Source organism: Danio rerio, chromosome 6 (genome assembly GCF_052040795.2).
Source record: "Danio rerio strain M-AB ecotype USA chromosome 6, GRCz13ab, whole genome shotgun sequence".
Taxonomy (NCBI): Eukaryota; Metazoa; Chordata; class Actinopteri; order Cypriniformes; family Danionidae; genus Danio; species Danio rerio.
This window is the reverse complement of record NC_141026.1, coordinates 42,095,980-42,115,387: the sequence shown is the minus strand read 5'-3', so window position 1 is coordinate 42,115,387 and position 19,408 is coordinate 42,095,980. Positions and strand designations below refer to the sequence as shown.

Sequence of the window (19,408 nt, the reverse complement as noted above, 5' to 3'; positions counted from 1 at the left end):
TTTCAGTCTAATGGAAAAACGACATCCGAACAACACCTTTATGTGTTTCTTTTACAGCAATTTTCCAACTTGTGTCTGTAGATTTCAATTACAATTCATCATTTTAAAGGTTGTTTTCTCAAAAAGAATTTTCTCTCCAGCACTATGCCATAAACATCCACTGCGCTGTTCTGTATGGTTCGCCATCGCTCACTTCAGTTCAGGTTTGCTCAGCTCAGTTTGCATTTCCACTGCAGTTTAGTACCAATTTTTAATACCAGAAATATAGCTATAAGTGCTTGGTCTGTATATAGCAGTGGACCTTTTTACATTTCTGGCTTTCTTAGTAGCGAAAGTCTTCTTAGTTGGGTGAACTTAAGGCTGATTTATACTACTGTGTCGAGTGATCGCCGTGCATTTATACTTCTGCATGCTGTTTGTGTTGCTCTGTAATAACACTTCCGAAACACTAGCTGCTAGTAGGTTTTTTTGTTCTTCTGTGTCGAGTTTGTTTCGCAGGTGTTTTGTTTTTTCTGAATGCTACCTTAGCTAAAACTTGCTCATTCAGAGGAGGGAACCAGCGGACGAGCAACAACTTCAATCATAAGGTAAAACACAAAAACAAAAGTTTCCATCTGGAGCTCCTCCATCACAGGACTCGATACTTGTAAACACTTGCTCCAATGGGCTTGCGGCTGTTAGTACCACCCACACTCATCACAGTTACCAAGCTGACCAATCACAGAGCTAGCGCTAAACATCATTGTGACATGTAGTTAAATTTTTTGAGAGGTGCATGTCAGTGTCGACGTCAGCCACAGCGAGGGCTATGCGACCTGCAAAGGCTGCGCCGGACCATACACATGCGCTTGACACATAAGTATAAATCAGCGTTTTTAGCGAGAGTACAATAAATAACTTTTCTATAATACTTTTTGCTCAAATAATAAAAGAATAACTCCACGATGGTGCTAGACTTTCAGAAAAAGGAACAAATAGTGTGAGATTGATAACAGCAGCCAGAAGGCAGAACAATGTCAAATATATTGTCCTGCCCCATAGATGCTGCATTAGAAATCCTCACACAAGTAGTAATTTTCTTTGTAATTTGATGCAAAGATGATTTTAAAATCTAAATATCAAAAACTTTCAAAGAATTAAGACACCATAGTGGGGTTTTTCTTTAATTATTTCAGCAAATAGGATTGTAAATTGATATTTGTTGTATTATACCATTCACTGCTCTGTAAGTTTCCATCCATTGCGCTGTTCTGTATGATTCGCCATCGCTCACTTCAGTTCAGGTTTGCTCAGCTCAGTTTGCATTTCCACTGCAGTTTAGTACCAATTTTTAATACCAGAAATATAGCTATGAGTGCTTGGTCTGTATATAGCAGCGGACCTTTTTACATTTCTGGCTTTCTTAGTAGCGAAAGTCGTCTTAGTTGGGTGAACTTAAGGCTGATTTATACTACTGTGTCGAGTGATCGCCGTGCATTTATACTTCTGCATGCTGTTTGTGTTGCTCTGTAATAACACTTCCGAAACACTAGCTGCTAGTAGGTTTTTTGTTCTTCTGTGTCGAGTTTGTTTCGCAGGTGTTTTGTTGTTTCTAAATGCTACCTTAGCTAAAACTTGCTCATTCAGAGGAGGGAACCAGCGGACGAGCAACAACTTCAATCATAAGGTAAAACACAAAAACAAAAGTTTCCATCTGGAGCTCCTCCATCACAGGACTCGATACTTGTAAACACTTGCTCCAATGGGCTTGCGGCTGTTAGTACCACCCACACTCATCACAGTTACCAAGCTGACCAATCACAGAGCTAACGCTAAACATCATTGTGACATGTAGTTAAATTTTTTGAGAGGTGCATGTCAGTGTCGGCGTCAGCCACGGCGGGGGCTATGCGACCTGCAAAGGCTGCGCCGGACCATACACATGCGCTTGACACATAAGTATAAATCAGCGTTTTTAGCGAGAGTACAATAAATAACTTTTCTATAATACTTTTTGCTCAAATAATAAAAGAATAACTCCACGATGGTGCTAGACTTTCAGAAAAAGGAACAAATAGTGTGAGATTGATAACAGCAGCCAGAAGGCAGAACAATGTCAAATATATTGTCCTGCCCGATAGATGCTGCAATAGAAATCCTCACACAAGCAGTAATTTGTCTTTGTAATTTGATGCAAAGATGATATTAAAATCTAAATATCAAAAACTTTCAAAGAATTAAGACACCATAGTGGGGTTTTTCTTTAATTATTTCAGCAAATAGGATTGTAAATTGATATTTGTTGTATTATACCATTCACTGCTCTGTAAGTTTACTCAACTATGACGACTTCCGCTACTGAGAAACCCAGAAATGTAAAAAGGGTCCTTTGATCATTGATGAATTATAACTGAATATTGATTATTAAACAGATGGATTTATTGATTAACTGATATCAAATAACTGAATATTAAGTAAAACGAAACACAAAAACACAACACCCTCATCGTAAATAAATAAATGTAACAAGCAAATGAATGACAAACGAACACACAAACCATGTGGTCTGTCTCATGCTGATAGTGACTCAGATCAAATGGTGATCAGCAGTGTGAATACGTCCCGTTATGGTAATGGTATGGCTCACTTGAAACCGCACCTACTATAAAAAGTGCCAGGTACTAGGGACAGAAGGTACTAGGTACCAAAGCGAACCAAACCAAACTATATCATGTAGCAAAGTCACAGTTTTATATTCTATATATACAGTATATCTATAATCTGAAGACAAAGGGATATATTCATGCATAATTTGCCTGATCAAATACAAGCTATAAAAAAGAAGTGAAAATGTATTTGTTTTCTGGCTTCAGCGAATGTTTCTGTTTTTGTGCTTGAAATGCATGCAAACTAGCACATCTTTTCAAAAACAACATATCATTTGCATATTTAAAGATAACACTTCAGAAAACTTATGGAACATTTTATCATGGCTGGGAAATTCTGATGATAAACATTAGTTAGTTTAACCACTATTCACCTGCAGTGTCTTGTCTTTACGGATTACATCATTTAAATATCACTAGTTCTTCCATGTGTGAAAGAATTACCTGGATGACATTGCCATACTGAATGACGGTTCCAAGCAGCTTTTTGTTCTCAGAATCATTTTGTTTCTTCTCTAAATCAGCAGCATGCTAAAGAAAGCAGAGGGAGAATCAAAAGAAAGCAATGAAATTAATAAATTGGGGTCTGCGACACTCGGTGGGCCCGGATCAAAGCTGCGCTTCCCACATAAACACCAGAACACCACCTGACAGAAACACAGACTACTCTTAAAAACATTCGAGAAAGCTTCAGAAAGGTTAATTAATACAGTAAATTTACTGAACTGTCCTACTGAAAAGAAGCAAACAAACTGCTGGTTTTAATGACATGTCCTGTGAGATTGCTCAGATGGCCCACAGAGCATTCTTCACAATCTGTTTCATTTACAAGCTCATCTTTTTTAATTGTCAGCAACTTTTCATCATTCTGTGTGTATATATAAGGTCATAAGCAGAGCATAGGAGGTTGATGTCTGTGTGTGTGTGTTCCTCCATGTTTTTAAACATAATATTTGTGTTAAAAGCACTTAAATAACTTCAGTCACAAGATATATTGATCATTTCACAACTCAAGAACATGTACAAGTGCCAGTATTAGGGTTGGGGTACCAAAATTGGCCTTGAACATTGGATCACATCAGAATGCACATTTTGTGCACTTGTTTACTTTTCGATTATGTATTTTGCCTAAATTACACTACCTGACAAAAGTCTTGTCGCCGATCCCAGTTCTGAGAGCAACAAATGATTTGTGCTGAACATTACATTAAAAACCACAGGAGAGGGCAAATACTTTAGCAGGATAGCGCTCCTTCCCATACTTCAGCCTCCACATAAACTATTCTGAAAGCAAAGCAGGTCAAGGTGCAACAGGATTGGCCAGCCCAATCACCAGATATAAACATTATTGAGAATGCCTGGGGTGAGTTGATGGAGGAGACATTGAAGATGAATCCAAAAAATTTTGATGAACTCTGTGAGTCCTGCAAGAACGCTTTCTTTGCCATTCCAGATGACTTTATTAATAAGTTATTTGAGTCATTGCAGAGATGTATGGATGCAGTCCTCCAAGCTCATGGGAGTCATGCACAATATTAATTCTTTTTCCACTGCACCATGACTTTATATTCTATACTGTACATTATTTCTGTTAAGTGACAAGATTTTTGTCTAAGCAAAGTCAGACCTTACTGTCCTAATTAAATAATTAAAAATCAAGGCATGATCATATTTTATTTTGGTAAAATAAGCGTAATCTAGCGGCCTTTTCCTTTCATATAAGCCACTTCAGATAATAAATGATCAACTAGAAGTCAAGTTATGATTTGTTGTTCTTAAAACTTGGATAGGCAACAAGACTATTGTCAGGGAGTGTAGGTACTGATCAAAGGGATAGTTCACCCAAATATTTAACCAATTACTCACACATAAGTGATTATAATCTTTTATGTTTTTCTTTCTTATGCTGAACAAAACAATTTGAAAAAAGTTGTAAACCAGCAGCCACTAAGATCCATATTAGGAACCAAAAATACTAAGAAAGTCAATGGCTGCTGGTTTACAGCATTCTTCAGAATATCTTAGTTATGGTTGAGCACAAGAAAGACGCTCAAACAGATTTTGGACGAATTAATGATATTAGAATTAATGACAGCATAATTTTAATTTTTGGATGAACTACCCCTTAAATAGTCTTGCCGCGCCATCAGGCAATACTCTGAGCTGTGAACGCTAAATCTAGCCCAGCAATTATCAGCTGAACTAGAAATCCCTGTTATAAGAAGCAAACAGATCATCTCTATAGAGGACTTCACACTCACATGGAGTTTGTTAAGCAGGACAGTATCTGTGGTGCTAGTTCCTCCAGGTTTGGCAGCTTTCCAGAACTGTTTCTGTGCCGAATATCTGTTCATGGGACACAGTCTGAACAGACAGTCTACAGAGAGAGAAAGAGGGAACAATGCATTTCATCTAAGACAAACAGAACACAAGCATCGCTCATTACTCCTGTAATCAGATACACTGCACTTTCGACACACACACACAGCTTTCAAAGTCTGCTGATGAGGATGACGAGATCATAAATGTCAAGCAAATATCAAAATCAGTATGTAAACTGTGTGTCTGTGTGGTTTGAGTTCACATGTGCTTTCAAAAACGACTAAATGCAAGCAAAACACATTTTTTTCAGTTTCAGTAGGACTTAATTAATGACATAAATTCAGAAGCACCTAATATTACAGAAAAAAAACGTTGATTTAAATGTGATAAGCAAAAAGCTGCAGACATAAAAGTGAAAATGCACTTCTTCTTTCTAACTGAACTACAGTCTTACCAAATAAGGAGAGAGGGGGAGTCAGAGATAGACACGAGTGACACACACACACACACACACACACACACACACACACAGAGCGAGAGAGACAAAGAAAAAGAATCTGCTCTCTGCTCCTAGTTTCTGGAGATTGGGCTTGATAAAACACCCAAAAGCTCTTGGGTCAATGAAAGAATGTAGAACATACACTCACATTACCCCATTGCCCAAAAAAACCCCAACAATTTTATCTGAGAAAAGGGGTTGCCAGGGTGTTGCTTTATACGCTTATGCTAAAAACCAAAATCTACACAAAATCTACAGCTCCATTCCCTCCTTCAGTGGAGGTCTATTATGCTGTTTTTTTGTAATTATCATCTGCTAGACAACAATCTAATAAGTAAGCTTAATCATTTAGGAATCATACAAAAACAAAAGAATGAAATAATTGCATTAGAAAGTAACCCATCACATGCTTTGCTTTGGTGTGTGTTTATATTCGAAGGAAATAGTACACATTCCTCTCTCCTGAGGCCCACTGACCATCAGACGGTTATCTCTGCCTCTCTCTCCCTCCCCTCATCACAGACTCAAACACACTGCGCAGAGCTTATTTACACACAGCACTGAGCTACTGAGATGCATGCAGTTGATAGAGCAGCAGATAAATGTTAAAGGGATCATTCTTTGTGTTGTGTGAAACATTAAAACAGAAATTGTAACAAACTAATATATTAAAAGCATAGTTCATTATCCAAAAATGAACATTTAGTCATCATTTACTCTTTCACCACTTCCTCTAAATCTATTTAAAGTTTATTTCTACTGTTGGACACAAAAGGAGATATTCTGAAGAATGTTGAAGTAGTAAGTATAAGTAAGTCAGAGTAAGCAAGAGGTCAGTCAATTTTCTTTTTAAGTAAACTAACCTTTGAAATAAGTGAAATATAGGTTCAGTAAGATTGCTTGAAAGAATTTAATATTTAATACTTTCATATAGTAAACACTGACATGTGTGTGTATATATACATGCATACAAACATACAGTCACTGGCCACTTTATTAGGTACAACTTACTAGGGTTGGACCCTCTTTAGAACTGCCTTGAACCTTTGTGGCATAGATACAACAAAAATACTGGAAAGATTTCTCAGAGATTTTGATCCATATTGACATGACAGCATCACACAGTTGCTGCAGATTTGTTGGCTCCACATCTATCTCCCATTCCACCACATCGCAAAGGTGCTCTGTTGGATTGAGTTCTGGTGACTATGGAGGCCATTTGAGTACAGTGATGTTCAAGAAACCAGTCTGAGATGATTCACGCTTTATAACATGGCACGTTATTCTGTTGGAAGTAGCCATCAGAAGATGGGTACACTGTGGTCATAAAGTTATGGACATGGTCAGCAACAATACTCAGGTAGGCTGTGACTTTGACACGATGCTCAATTGGTACTAATGGGCCCAAAGTGTGCCAAGAAAATGTCCCCCACACCATTACACCACCACAAGCGTAAACTGTTGGTACAAGGCAGGATGGATCCATGCTGTTGTCACCAAATTCTGACCCTACCATCCGAATGTTGAAGCAGAAATTGAGACTCATCAGACCAGGCAACGTTTTTCCAATCTTCTATCGTCCAATTTTGGTGAGCCTGTGAGAATTGTAGCCTCAGTTTCCTGTTCTTAGCTGACAGAAGTGGCACCTGGTGTGGTCTTCTGCTGCTGTAGCCCATCCACCTCAAGGTTGGACGTGTTTTGCGCTCAGAAATGCTCTTCTGCATATCTCGGTTATAACGAGTGGTTAATTGAGTTACTGTTGCCTTTCTATCAGCTGGAACAAGTCTGGCCATTCTCCTCTGACATCAACAAGGCATTTGTGCCCACAGAACTGCCACTCACTCAATATTTTCTCTTTTTCAGACCATTCTCTGTAAACCCTCAAGATGGTTGTGCTTGAAATTCCCAGTAGATCAGCAGTTTCTGAAATACTCAGACCAGCCTAACAACAAGAAACACGCCACGTTCAAAGTCACTTGAATCACCTTTCTTCCTCATTCTGATGGTCAGTTTGAACTGCAGCAGATCGCTGTGACCATGTCTACATGTCTAAATGCATTGAGTTGCTGCCATGTGATTGGCTGATTAGAAATTTGCGTTAACAAGCAGTTGGACAGGTGTACCTAATAAAGTGGCCGGTGAGTGTATGTTTTCTGTAAATCACAATAAACAAAATGTTATGCTTCCAGAAATAAAACATAAACAAGATACAATCTAATATAATAAATATATTGCACTTTTATTGCTTAGAAGCCGAAAAAACCCAACATGTGATGATCTCATTACAAAATCTTACTGTCATTCATTCATTTTTTTCTTGTCAGCTTAGTCCCTTTATTAATCTGGGGTCGCCACAGCGGAACGGACCGCCAACTTATATAGCAAGTTTTTACGCAGCGGATGCCCTTCCAGCCACAACCCATCTCTGGGAAACATCCACACACACATTCACACACACACTCATACACTACGGACAATTTAGCCTACCCAATTCACATGTACCGCATGTCTTTGGACTGTGGGGGAAACCAGAGCACCCAGAGGAAACCCACGAGAAGGCAGGGAGAACATGCAAACCCCACACAGGAACGCCCACTGAGCCAAGGTTCGAACCAGCGACCCAGCAACCTTCTTGCTGTGAGGCGACAGCACTACCTACTGCGCCACTGCCTCGCCCAAAATCGTACTGTTTTACATGTAAACTTTTAATTTAAAAAATGCCACCATGGAGAGCATCAATTTTTTTTAACCCTTTCTCCCAAAAACATTTTAAAATCTTACTGAAGTCTGACTGTTCTGAATGGAAGTATCTCAGTTGCACTTCTTGAATACTGAAATTTGATTCACTGTGTTTGTTTACAAAAAACTGTAACATAAAACGAAATATTTTCTTTTCACGCTTCATGATGTGCAGAGTCTTAACATGCACAAATAAGAGTAACATTTAAGAGATTTTACAATAACAGCACTGACTAACCACTTTGATCATTTGACTTCAGAAGACTTGAAATAAAGCAGTAAATCCAGTAGTTTCACTGGTACCTTTGTGTTAGAATTTTACGCCATGCTTTTTATGTAGAATGATTCCAAGTAAAAAAGGGTTATATAATCCATGACTGGATTTTCATTTTTAGACTGAGTACTTCACTAATACTCCGTGGCCAACTAGTTTTACAAACTGATGTATTAACACACACACACACACACACACACACATACTTCTCTTGAAGCAGCTTCTCAGTGTCACCAGCAGATGCATTAGAGTGATGTGGAGAGTTTGGAGTTAGACTCAAGCACACACAACCTTATAAAATGCAATCATTCTTAAAATCTCTGTGTTGGTAACAATTTCCACAACAAAGCTAATGTCCGCAGAAATGAGATCAGACTGTTCTACATTGATTTATGTTTGACAATAACAAGTTTCAGAATACAATGGTAATTACTAAGAATGAAGGACAGCTTGATAAATTTAGTGGCTTTTGTGGAAATGACAAACATTTCTCCAGAGTGTATGTGCCCTTTGGCTTCAAAGTCCAATATAACTGAACTTCCTGTCTTCACTGAAAATAAACCAGCTAAACACACACACACACACACACACACACACACACACACACAGACACAGACACAGACACAGACACAGACACAGACACAACTACTCACCCCGAAACTTTTTAGGTGGGTTATTCAGGTCTCCGGCATCTGGTTGAACAACACATCGGTCATCAACCAACCTGATTAAAACAAAAAAATATATATTTTGAAGAGATTGTACTTTTTGGCCTGTCTGAGCATCTGTGTGTGTGTTTGAGTGAGTAAACAGAGATGTTCAATTGTAAATGTGTGCTCGTATTTAGCCTTTTTTGGCCCAAAGCAGCAGCTTACTGGACATAATCCAAATTCCTCAACCGGTCAGCCAAAACACACACACACACACACATAGGGTTAAACTGCTGACAGCTGGATATACTTATCCAGACATCAAAGATGACTAATATTTAGCCATAACAAACTACATGCTCTTATTATCTTTAAAAGGCTCACCTACCCAAATATGAAAAATCTATAAACATTTATTCATCTTCATCCTGTTTTACATTTGTTTCTTCATGGAACAGAAACAGAAATGTTTTTTTTTTCTCTTCATGTACGTAGCTACTATGCTTGAAAAATGATGAAAAAAAAGTATTTAAAAAACGGTGGTTCACAAGACTCGTACACTCGATTAAAAGTCTTGTGACAGGTTGTTTAATGAAGAATATTAAGCCCTTGTGATTTCCAAAATGTGGAAAACACAGATGAAATTACAGAATCCATTCATTTAAACAAAATGTGTTGTATAAAGTCACAGAATTTAGCAAAATTTGAATGATTAAATCAAAGTTATAATTGTAAACCTTATACACAATTATGTGAAACAGCAATTTGCAAAAAAACTGTCATGTCAAGAACACACAGAAACTTTGTAAAAATCATAAAATAAATAGAATATATCACTATTGTACAACTGAATGCACTTCTTGAAGTAACAATAATAATAATAACACAATAATAAAAAATAAAAATAAATAATAATAATAAAATTAATAATAATAATAGTGATATTAACAACAACAACAACAACAACAACAATAATAATAATAATACAAATAATAATATTAATAATAATAATAATAGTGATATTAATAATAATAATAATTATAATAATAATAATAATAATAATAATAATAATAATAATAATAATAATAATAATAATAATAATTGCACCAAAAATAATTATAATAATTATAATTCAAAAGGGACTAAACTGAAAAGAAAAATGAATGAATTAATTAATTATAATTCATTTTTTAAGAATAATTTAACAATTACACACCCATTCCATGTTTTAAATTTAACAGGAATATAATGAAATTTAAAAAAACGTAAAATTTATATTAAGTTAATAATAAATGTTTATTTTTCATGACATGTTATTAATTTAGACATATGTTGATTACATATGTTGATTACTGTTGATTAAAATGGTGTCCAAAAAAATTTAACAGAATTGACAAAAATAAAGAACAAAACATTTTGGGGAAAATAATAATAAATATTATTATTTATAATAATAATAATAATAATAAATAACAATTAAATTATTATTAATTAATAATTATTATTTCATAGATCCCTATCTGCTTTTTAAGTGTGATGTCACCTGAAGCGGCTTCCGAGTCCAAACGCTCTATCAAATTGTATTGGGAGACTCAACAAATGGTAATAATAAACAATTACAAAGAGTTTTGAAAATCACGATCGCAATATGTATATCCATGCCTAATATATGATGGCCAGAAAGTGATGAATTTCTTATAAATTGTTAAAATATTGGTGTCTGTGATGCAGCAAGTCCAGAGACTGTTGTGTACACCATGCTTTTATGTAAAATGCACTTTAATGTGTGATATGACTAAAAAGTGGTCGTAAACAAATATTTTTTCAATTCGATTAGTAGCGGCTTGGACCCGGAAACAGTATTTCATACATGAAGACTTAACAAGCGGATACGAAGAACATAATAATAATTTATTTTAGAAAAAAAAAACCTTTTAAAATATTAAATGCTAGCCATTCTCTTTTGTGTTGCATACATGTACTTTAGATCAAAAGAGTGAATAAATGACGACAAACTTTTCTGCATAAATAATTCCTTCAAGATTGTTGCCAGCTGAAAACATAAGGAGGTTACGGTTGAAGAACTACAGGGGGAAAAGGGCACAGACTTCTCACACATGAGCTGCTTCATCTTGTTAATCATTTATTTGCTGGAACAATCACTCTTGGATCAGTTTTCAATTACTATTTATGCCCTTGTGATTTCAAAACATTCCAAAATATTAATACAGGCAGTATCATTCAACTCACCCCAGAGTGCTGATGAAGCCACTAGTAGAGCCTTCAGCATAAAGGGAACAAACGTCCCCAATGTGCAGGAAACTAGACAATTTGTCCACCATGGCAAAAACTCCAGCACCTGCAAAGGTCAGAGGTCAAAGAGTCAAGGCAAGGTCTGCGTGTGCAAGTTTATCATTAAACAAACAAGCCGGACTAGAACCACAAAAACAACAAAGAAGTGTACAAAGAAGTGTCACTAAAGCATAGGTCTCCTGGAGGGCCGCAGCTCTGCACAGTTTTGCTCTAACCGTGACAGCTCACGGCTCATCCAACTAATGAATGTGATTTTTTTTTAACACTTCGATTATTTGGATCAGCTGTGTTTCATAAGGGTTGAAGCAAAACTGTGCAGAGCTGCGGCCCTCCAGGAATTGAGTTTGAGAGCTATACAATAAAGGGAACGATGAAGGAAGCAGAGCTGGGCCGAAAAACTATTTTATATCAAATCATGATAATATTTATGTCAATAACAATGATGAACTCTGGACTTTTTTTACTCTATATTGATCTAAGAGCCAGTCACACAGCAGAAATGTGCAACAATGAGAATCTAAAAGTGTGTTGATATTAGAGATGAACCAAATCCATCGAAAATTTAATGGCCGAAAATATGTTATGTCATTTAATGGAGCCTCTAACTTTTGTGGCTTCAGTCATCGTTGGGATACTCTTTTAAATATGGAAGCAGCAACTTATATAGAAATTTATATTGTTATCGTTCAATTTTAAAATAATAATCAAAACTGCATTTTTGCAATAATGCCCAGTGCTAATAGGAAGTCATTTGTACCAACAGTGATCAGACTGTATAACCCAATGGCAGACTTAGGCATGGGCAATATGGGCGATCGCCCAGGGCGGCATCTTGTTGAGGGCGGCACAGGGAGATAAGAAAACGTGTCCCAGTAAAAGCTTTGAGATATAATTTACTTTATGATTGTTACTTAATTTTTTAAGATTTATTTTAAGTGTATAGAGTGGTTATCCCAGAATAAAGATGCATGGGCTACTCACATTTGGCGTCCTTTGCACAAGCAAGTTTGTTATTCTTTATGTGCAACCGAAACAACGCTGGTGAAAACAAATTGAACCATATGCACAGAAAGCCATTCCCGCATGCTTCACATGCGCTGATCCTTATTCCAGTTCTTTATAATATGCGCCAAGATGCAAGTCGACAAAGTTTATATAATATGATGATGATGTTACTTTGAATAAGCATGGCTATGAAGCAGAAAGGAAGAAAAATGTCAGGGAGGTTTCTAAGTCTACATAACATTAATTCTCGGCCATGAGTCAGGTCTAAGACAACAGATAATTCTATAAAACATATATATTTTTTGTAATCTATAGAACTGTTAAAATATTTATGCAAAAGTCTTAGAGTATTACTCCAGTTGTGTCTTTACGTTGTTTTTCAGTTACATTTAAAATTGATTTCTGTTATTTAATAATAATAATAATAATATCAATTTAATAACAAATTGTTATTTTTATTCAAAATAAATAAATATATTTAAATGTGTTTATAATAAATATTTTAAATAAATATAAAGTCAACCACATAATGTCGTTATTTCTTGGGGGATGGGCGAAGGGGATGTTTGGGGTGGTTTTGCCTAGGGTGCCATTTAAATTAGAACCGACAGTGGTATAACCAAAGTCATACTAAATGATTCATTCATTCATTTTCTTTTCGCCTGTGAGAAAAGAAAATGAACCGCCAACTTATCCAGTGAGGCGACAGCACTAACTACTGCGCCACTGTGTCGTCCCAAACTGGATGAATTATGCAGATTTGTAAAAGCATTAATACTGTATACAGTGACTAGTGTCTACTCGTTGTTTGAAACTAAGGTGTGCAGTATGAATGTAATTAGATTTTATATGTGTAATTTACTTTATTTATTTTATAGCATGGAGAGCTCTGCTGTGATGTGAATTTCCCTTTGGCATTAATAAGATCTAAACAAACAACAAATACAGGATATAATGCAAAAACAGAACAGTTTTACGTATTATTTACAAAAAAAGCATGTAAAAATATAACTCTGCAAAACTGCTTAAAACAAATTTTTGCATAAAAACTGAATTTCCTTGTCTGAGGTCTTCAAAGACTGCATAATCTGGCCTAAAACCACAAGTGGGGCACAGCATGAACTAAATAATGGCATGTGATAACCTATGATGTGAAGCAAGACAAGTTAGCTGAGGTCTCGATCTTAAATTTGATCTTTATTCAATTATTGTGAAACCTGAATGCCCATTTAAAGTGCTCTGCATTAATGAGTACACCCCATTTGAAAATGAATATTTTGATCCATTTCTCTGTGAATATGGGTAATATATTGATGCATTGAACAAAACAGATTTATTAAACAGATATACTTATTAAAATAATACTTTAGTCACAGAACATCTTTGGAAATGGAAAGATAATACATTTAAATTCATGCTAAATATTGTAAAAACTAATTAAAAACTACAACATTTTAACAACATTTTATATATTTTTTTGCTTCTCTTGATTTTTACTATTTTTGAAAATTTGATTTAATATTTTTCCCTAACATTAATGTTTGGCCTACTAATTTTTGAACCATTATAGTAAATTATTTTATTAGATTAGCTCCAGATTTGGCTCCAGCACTGACTAATCTAATGTATATGCACAAATATAATATTGTGGAGCACCCTATAGAAAATACTAATTTAAAAGATAGATTTTTTGAGGGGTGTTCTCAAATATGCTGAGCACTGTATATATAATATTGCATAATTCTTATATTGAATAGCCTTCTCAAATTAGCGGTTCAAAATCTTTCCAAAATCTAATTCTTTTACTAAGGTCCGATAACAAAACAGTTGCAAATAACAAGTTAACAAGTTATTCATTAACTTAACTGACTGGACAGCAGAGTTCAGTGCATTGGAACGGCATGCTAAACATATGCATCCAGTGTTTGTTTACAACTGTAAAAACATGCTAATTTTAATGCATCTATAAATACAAAAGGAAGACAAAATGCATTCTAATTTTAAATTCACACTTGTATCATTCACACCAGTCCAAAATTGTTTTGTTAACTTAATACAGAAGCTAAAAATACAACACAGAATTGATTTATGTTGATTATATTAGGGCTGTATGATATTGAAAAAAAATAGGACATTGCGATATTGTAGTTTCCTGCGATATATTCCGCTTTACTATATCTATAGAATTTCATCAAATGATTAAATAGATTATCTAGAAAGAATTTATAGTCACACTTTACCTTAAGGTTCAATTCTCGCTATTAGCAGACCATTAAATATGACTTTTGATTAAATAAACTCCTAATTTGCTCCTTATTATTAGATGTTAAGGTAGTTTAGATATTGGGTTAGGGATGTAGAATAAGGGAGGTCACATGATGCAGGCATCGAAGCAGGACATGTGTGGGTGAACTCCGGGTGTGCGTCAGCAGTTGCTACTATTTTACAAGTAATAATTTATCATTAACTGTATCACATGTTCTCTCAGATATTTTTTCTTTACTCTGAGGAAATTTTTCAACTTTCAGCATGAGAAACTCAATATAACGATGTGCCGACAGCTCCCTGATACCCAGAAAGATGGAGGCTGTACAAGAAAAGCTATCACTTAAATCTCTCAGGAAAGTGCTTCGTGATTCTAACGACGCTCGTACCTCTCACATAAATAAAAACAACCGACATCCTAAGTTATTTGTCCAAAATTGATCTGTCACTTTCAACTCTAGCTGAGCATGCTCAACGAAATGCAGGTCAGGATTGGTGCTAACAAGGACAATTTGAGAGACTCCTGCATGCAAATTGTAAAGATGGAAAAGGAGATAACCTTTCTAAAAGGAATGCAGAATAAGATCATGAAGAATATGTAGATTATAAGCCAATATCTCAAAAACATGCATGCTAAAAAACAACTAGCTAATAGTGTGAATTGTTTACTAAAGTGTTACCAAATGTATTAATTTTGATTGATTGGGACGATTCTGTAGGGGAGTGAATCATGCATTAAATGTTATAAACGCCTACAAAGTTAAATAAACAGTGATGCTTTATGGTTTTGTATATTTAAATGTAAAAAATACACTGCAAAGTCAACTCAAAATTGCATATCTTGCGATGTGATTATTGCAGATACACACATTTGATCCACTCCGGATCCGCCCCCTCTGCATCTGTACTCGGCACCTCCAGTTACACTTCACTAATGGATACAGAATGTTAAGGAATGCTTATTATCCGCTTCTCGCATACACAAAGAGCATTTATAAAGGTATCTACACGTTATGTAGTGTTTGTGAGGGGGTTTTCAAAATATGTTATTATAAAGCGGTTGCTTTTCTATTGGTTTTCGCATCTGCTTACAATGAGCGCTCCTGCGTTTGTCCACAAACATGGCTGACCGCAATTCGCTGTGACTTAGATGTTCCCGAGCTCTATTAAGTGTTGCAGACTTTATTACTTAAAGGATTAGTTCACCCAAAAATGAAAATTCTGTTATTAATAACTCATCCTCATATCATTCCAACCCCCCATAACATTTATTAACCTTTAAAACACATATGAAGATATTTTACATTAAATCTGAGAGCTCTCCTGTACTCCATAGACAACAACAGTCCAGACATTCAAAGCCAGAAAGATACCAAAAAACATCGTTAAAACAGACCATATGCCTTCTGTGGTTCAGAATAATTTTGTATGCAGATAAAACAAACATAATGTATTCATTTGTTAGTTTGGTTTTAGGTGTGTATAAAACTATTTTCGTAGCTTAATATTCAGTTTGACCCGCTGAACATGAACTGGCTCGAAGATGTTTTCTGGTAATTATTTGTACTTTAAACAAGTTGGGAACCTTGCTGTCTATGGAGGATGAGGGAGCTCTCAGGCCTAATTTACACTGATGCGTTTTAGAATGAAAACGATCCACGTCCCCACTGGAGTTTCACCTAGCATTTCTGAAAAGATCTCTGTTCACACAACATCACTTAAAACGCACCTCACATGACTAAACACACACTCTGGCATGCGCTGTAGTGTATGTGAACGCCTGAGCTACAGGCAGTCAACGGGTGCTTTGAGCACACCTACCCAGGTGAGAGCAGCAGATGTCAGACAGTTCATCAAGGATCTACCACTGGACATCATCTTGGTTGTTAAAAGTGATATTGAATTTATCTTGATAGTAAAACAACATAAACAATGTGATGAGAATGAGGGTATAAAGTACACTGTTCCCTTTGAAGATTTACCCGACCTGTCCTCAGAAGTTTATTTTCCATATCAAACTTGCAAAGTCTGAACTTAAGGAAAGTATTTAAGACTGAACTTTGTGTACTTAATATTGAGAAAAGCCCCAATCAGATGTCTGCAGCCACGCTTCTTTTTCAGATGTCTCTGCATTCCCCCATCAACACACTGACACAGAGCAGCAGTGTTTTGAAACCAGCATTTCCAAAACGCTTCATTTTTTGGGCTCGAAAACTAATGTGGTAATGTGGACAGAAGGCGTACCCGTAGCAAAACATGCATTTTAAAACTAAAACGTATTAATGTAAACTGGGGCCTCAGACTTCATCTAAAATATCTTAATTTGTGTTCTAAAGTTAAACAAAAGTCTCAATAGCCCCTTTCACACATACAGACCTTTCCGGAAAATTGCCGGCAATTTTCCGGAAAGGTTGTATGTGTGAACAGGTCCTTTTTGAAAATACCGGTAAATTCGTTCTGGCTATTTTCCGGAAAGAGAAGTTGTAACATTACCGACAATTTGCCGGAATGCTGCGCTGTGTGAACGCAGAAGGAAGATTCCCGTAATAAGCGCGTGCACGTCTAGAACGTGCTGACGTGAGACGTCTGCTTTAGCCAATCATAACAGTCAGACGCATTTACGTCCGCGTGGTTTGTGAGAATAAAAACCTTTGAATATTTTTCCAGACACATTTAGCTGCTAGAAGTTAGTCAGATCACGTTTATATGTTCTTCTTTATGCCAACTGTGTAAATAATCATCGATGAGATGCTTATGATAAGCCGTTGTTTGTTTACCTTTTAGCTTGGCGTGTGCCTTTGAAACAGCCTGTGAGCGCCTGCACACGCACATATTATGAACATCTCGACATGAGAAAGTGATCCTGCGAAAGTTGTTCACAATATTGATCATCCACAGAGTTTGTAATTTAGTCAAATGTTTACAAATACAAGCGCAGCCGTTTAAAGGTTGTATGTGACAATTTACCGGTATTTTGGAATGGATATGTGTGAATGCTCATTTCCGGAAAATTTCCGTAACGTCCTCGCCTGTGTGAACAGCGCTTTTTTGAATATACCGGTAAAGTCGTTCCGGAAATTTTCCAGATATTTACCGGTATCACTGTGTGAAAGGGGCTAATGGTTTTGGAATGACATGAAAGTGAGTAATTAACAACATAATTTTCTTTTTTGGGTGAACTCATTCATTCATTTTCCTTCAGCTATTCATCAGGAGTCGCCACGGCGGAATCAACTACTAACTTATTCAGCATATGTTTTACACAACGGATGCCCTTTCAGCTGCAATCCAGTACTGGGAAACACCCATACACTCTCTCACATAGCTACACTACGGCCAATTTAGCTGATTCATTTCACCTATAGCGCATGTCTTTGGACTGTGCGGGAAACCGAAACACCGGTAGCAAACCTACGTGAACACAGTGAGAACATGCAAGCTCCACACAGAAATGCCAACTGACGCAGACAGGACTCGAACCAGCGACCTTCTTGCTCTGAGCTGGCAGTACTAACCCCTCAGCCTTTTGGGTGAACTAACCCTTTAAATTCTACACTATATCTATCACTGTTAAAAATGTGGATCACTCAACATTTAAGATATTTTGACATGGCAATCTACTGCAAAAAAAAAAATAAACATGACAAGTAAAAACTCTGAACGTTTTTTAGGATGACTGTAACAGTTCCATGTAACTCGTTTGACGCTTGTATCCTCACCACAGATTCTTCCTGTAACTTGATTTGATTAACAAATGATTAGCCAACCAAACCGTTAATACGCAGAGACACACACAGAGAGAGAGAGAGAGAGAGAGAGAGCGGAGGAGGGATTTGCATGCGAGTAGTCTTCAGTTCATCTGCATACAAAAGAAAAACCTTGCACATATTACATTAAAACTATACATTTGTTACTTGTTGTTTTGCATGTAGCTTCTTATAATGCTGTTGTAGTTGTAACTGTCCCTTATTGAGCAACAGCTGAATCTTCCTTCAGCAAATAAACTAATTATATCCTCGTGTCAACAATGTCAAAGCGTAAAAAGACAGTAATGAGAGTAAGCTGCGATACATTAACTATACAGGAAACAGTCATTTTAGAAACTCAGGGCACCAGACCCTTCCTTGACTTCTTTAATACTACGTTTTGAAGCATTTCCATAAAACAAGAAGAAACCCATCACCCGTGAACAGTTGACACACTTGTGTCGTCCTCGCCGACTTTGTATCTTTTTCTTCATCTTTCTGTAGGCGACTTTCTCACGGCAGCTTTTCTAACCTAGGGGCGGGTTCAGATCAGCGGGGCGCGCGCGATGCTCTCCCGCAGATAACATAAATATTTAATAAAGCATGTTTCCTCAACACAACTTCTAGTAGTCCGGTTATAGTTGTGTAGCTAAGATCTCACCTCTCTCCGACGAAGCTGGGGCAATAGTGTCGGTATTTTCCCAAACGTTGCGTCCACTGTTTGAGAAAGTTATTATCCCGACTCTTCATCAAGTCCAGCAGCGGTCCATCGCCCCGATGATGTTCGTCTCTTTTCGGCTTGCCGAGTGACTCTGTCTGCATCGGAGTTCAAGGGGTTTCTGGGAAATAGTGTTTCAGCGGTGCCGCGCCTCACGGCTACTTTAATAATCTGCGATATTAAAGAACTACAAGACCCAGAAATTCCCCATTGAAAGAAATAAATTATTTTA

At 36.5% G+C, this 19,408-nt stretch overlaps 1 protein-coding gene across 21 annotated transcripts in view; it reads right to left on the bottom strand.

The window, feature by feature from the left end:
* Positions 1–19,244, bottom strand: part of itpr1a (inositol 1,4,5-trisphosphate receptor, type 1a) — a 69,230-nt gene extending 49,986 nt beyond the window's left edge. For 14 of the 21 annotated variants that reach the window (XM_087257678.1, XM_087257682.1, XM_087257690.1 and 11 more), the window contains exons 1-5: positions 19,120–19,244; positions 11,380–11,488; positions 9,133–9,203; positions 4,907–5,022; positions 3,090–3,176 (exon numbers count right to left, since the gene is read on the bottom strand). In XM_087257678.1, the coding sequence (XP_087113804.1) occupies positions 3,090–3,176; positions 4,907–5,022; positions 9,133–9,203; positions 11,380–11,471 (366 nt within the window). In that variant the 5' untranslated portion in view covers positions 11,472–11,488; positions 19,120–19,244. Of the gene's footprint in view, positions 1–3,089; positions 3,177–4,906; positions 5,023–9,132; positions 9,204–11,379; positions 11,606–19,119 lie in introns of all 21 variants that reach the window. The other 7 variants (XM_087257679.1, XM_087257692.1, XM_087257681.1 and 4 more) reach the window with 1 other exon arrangement.
* Between the last annotated feature and the right edge of the window lie 164 nt (positions 19,245–19,408).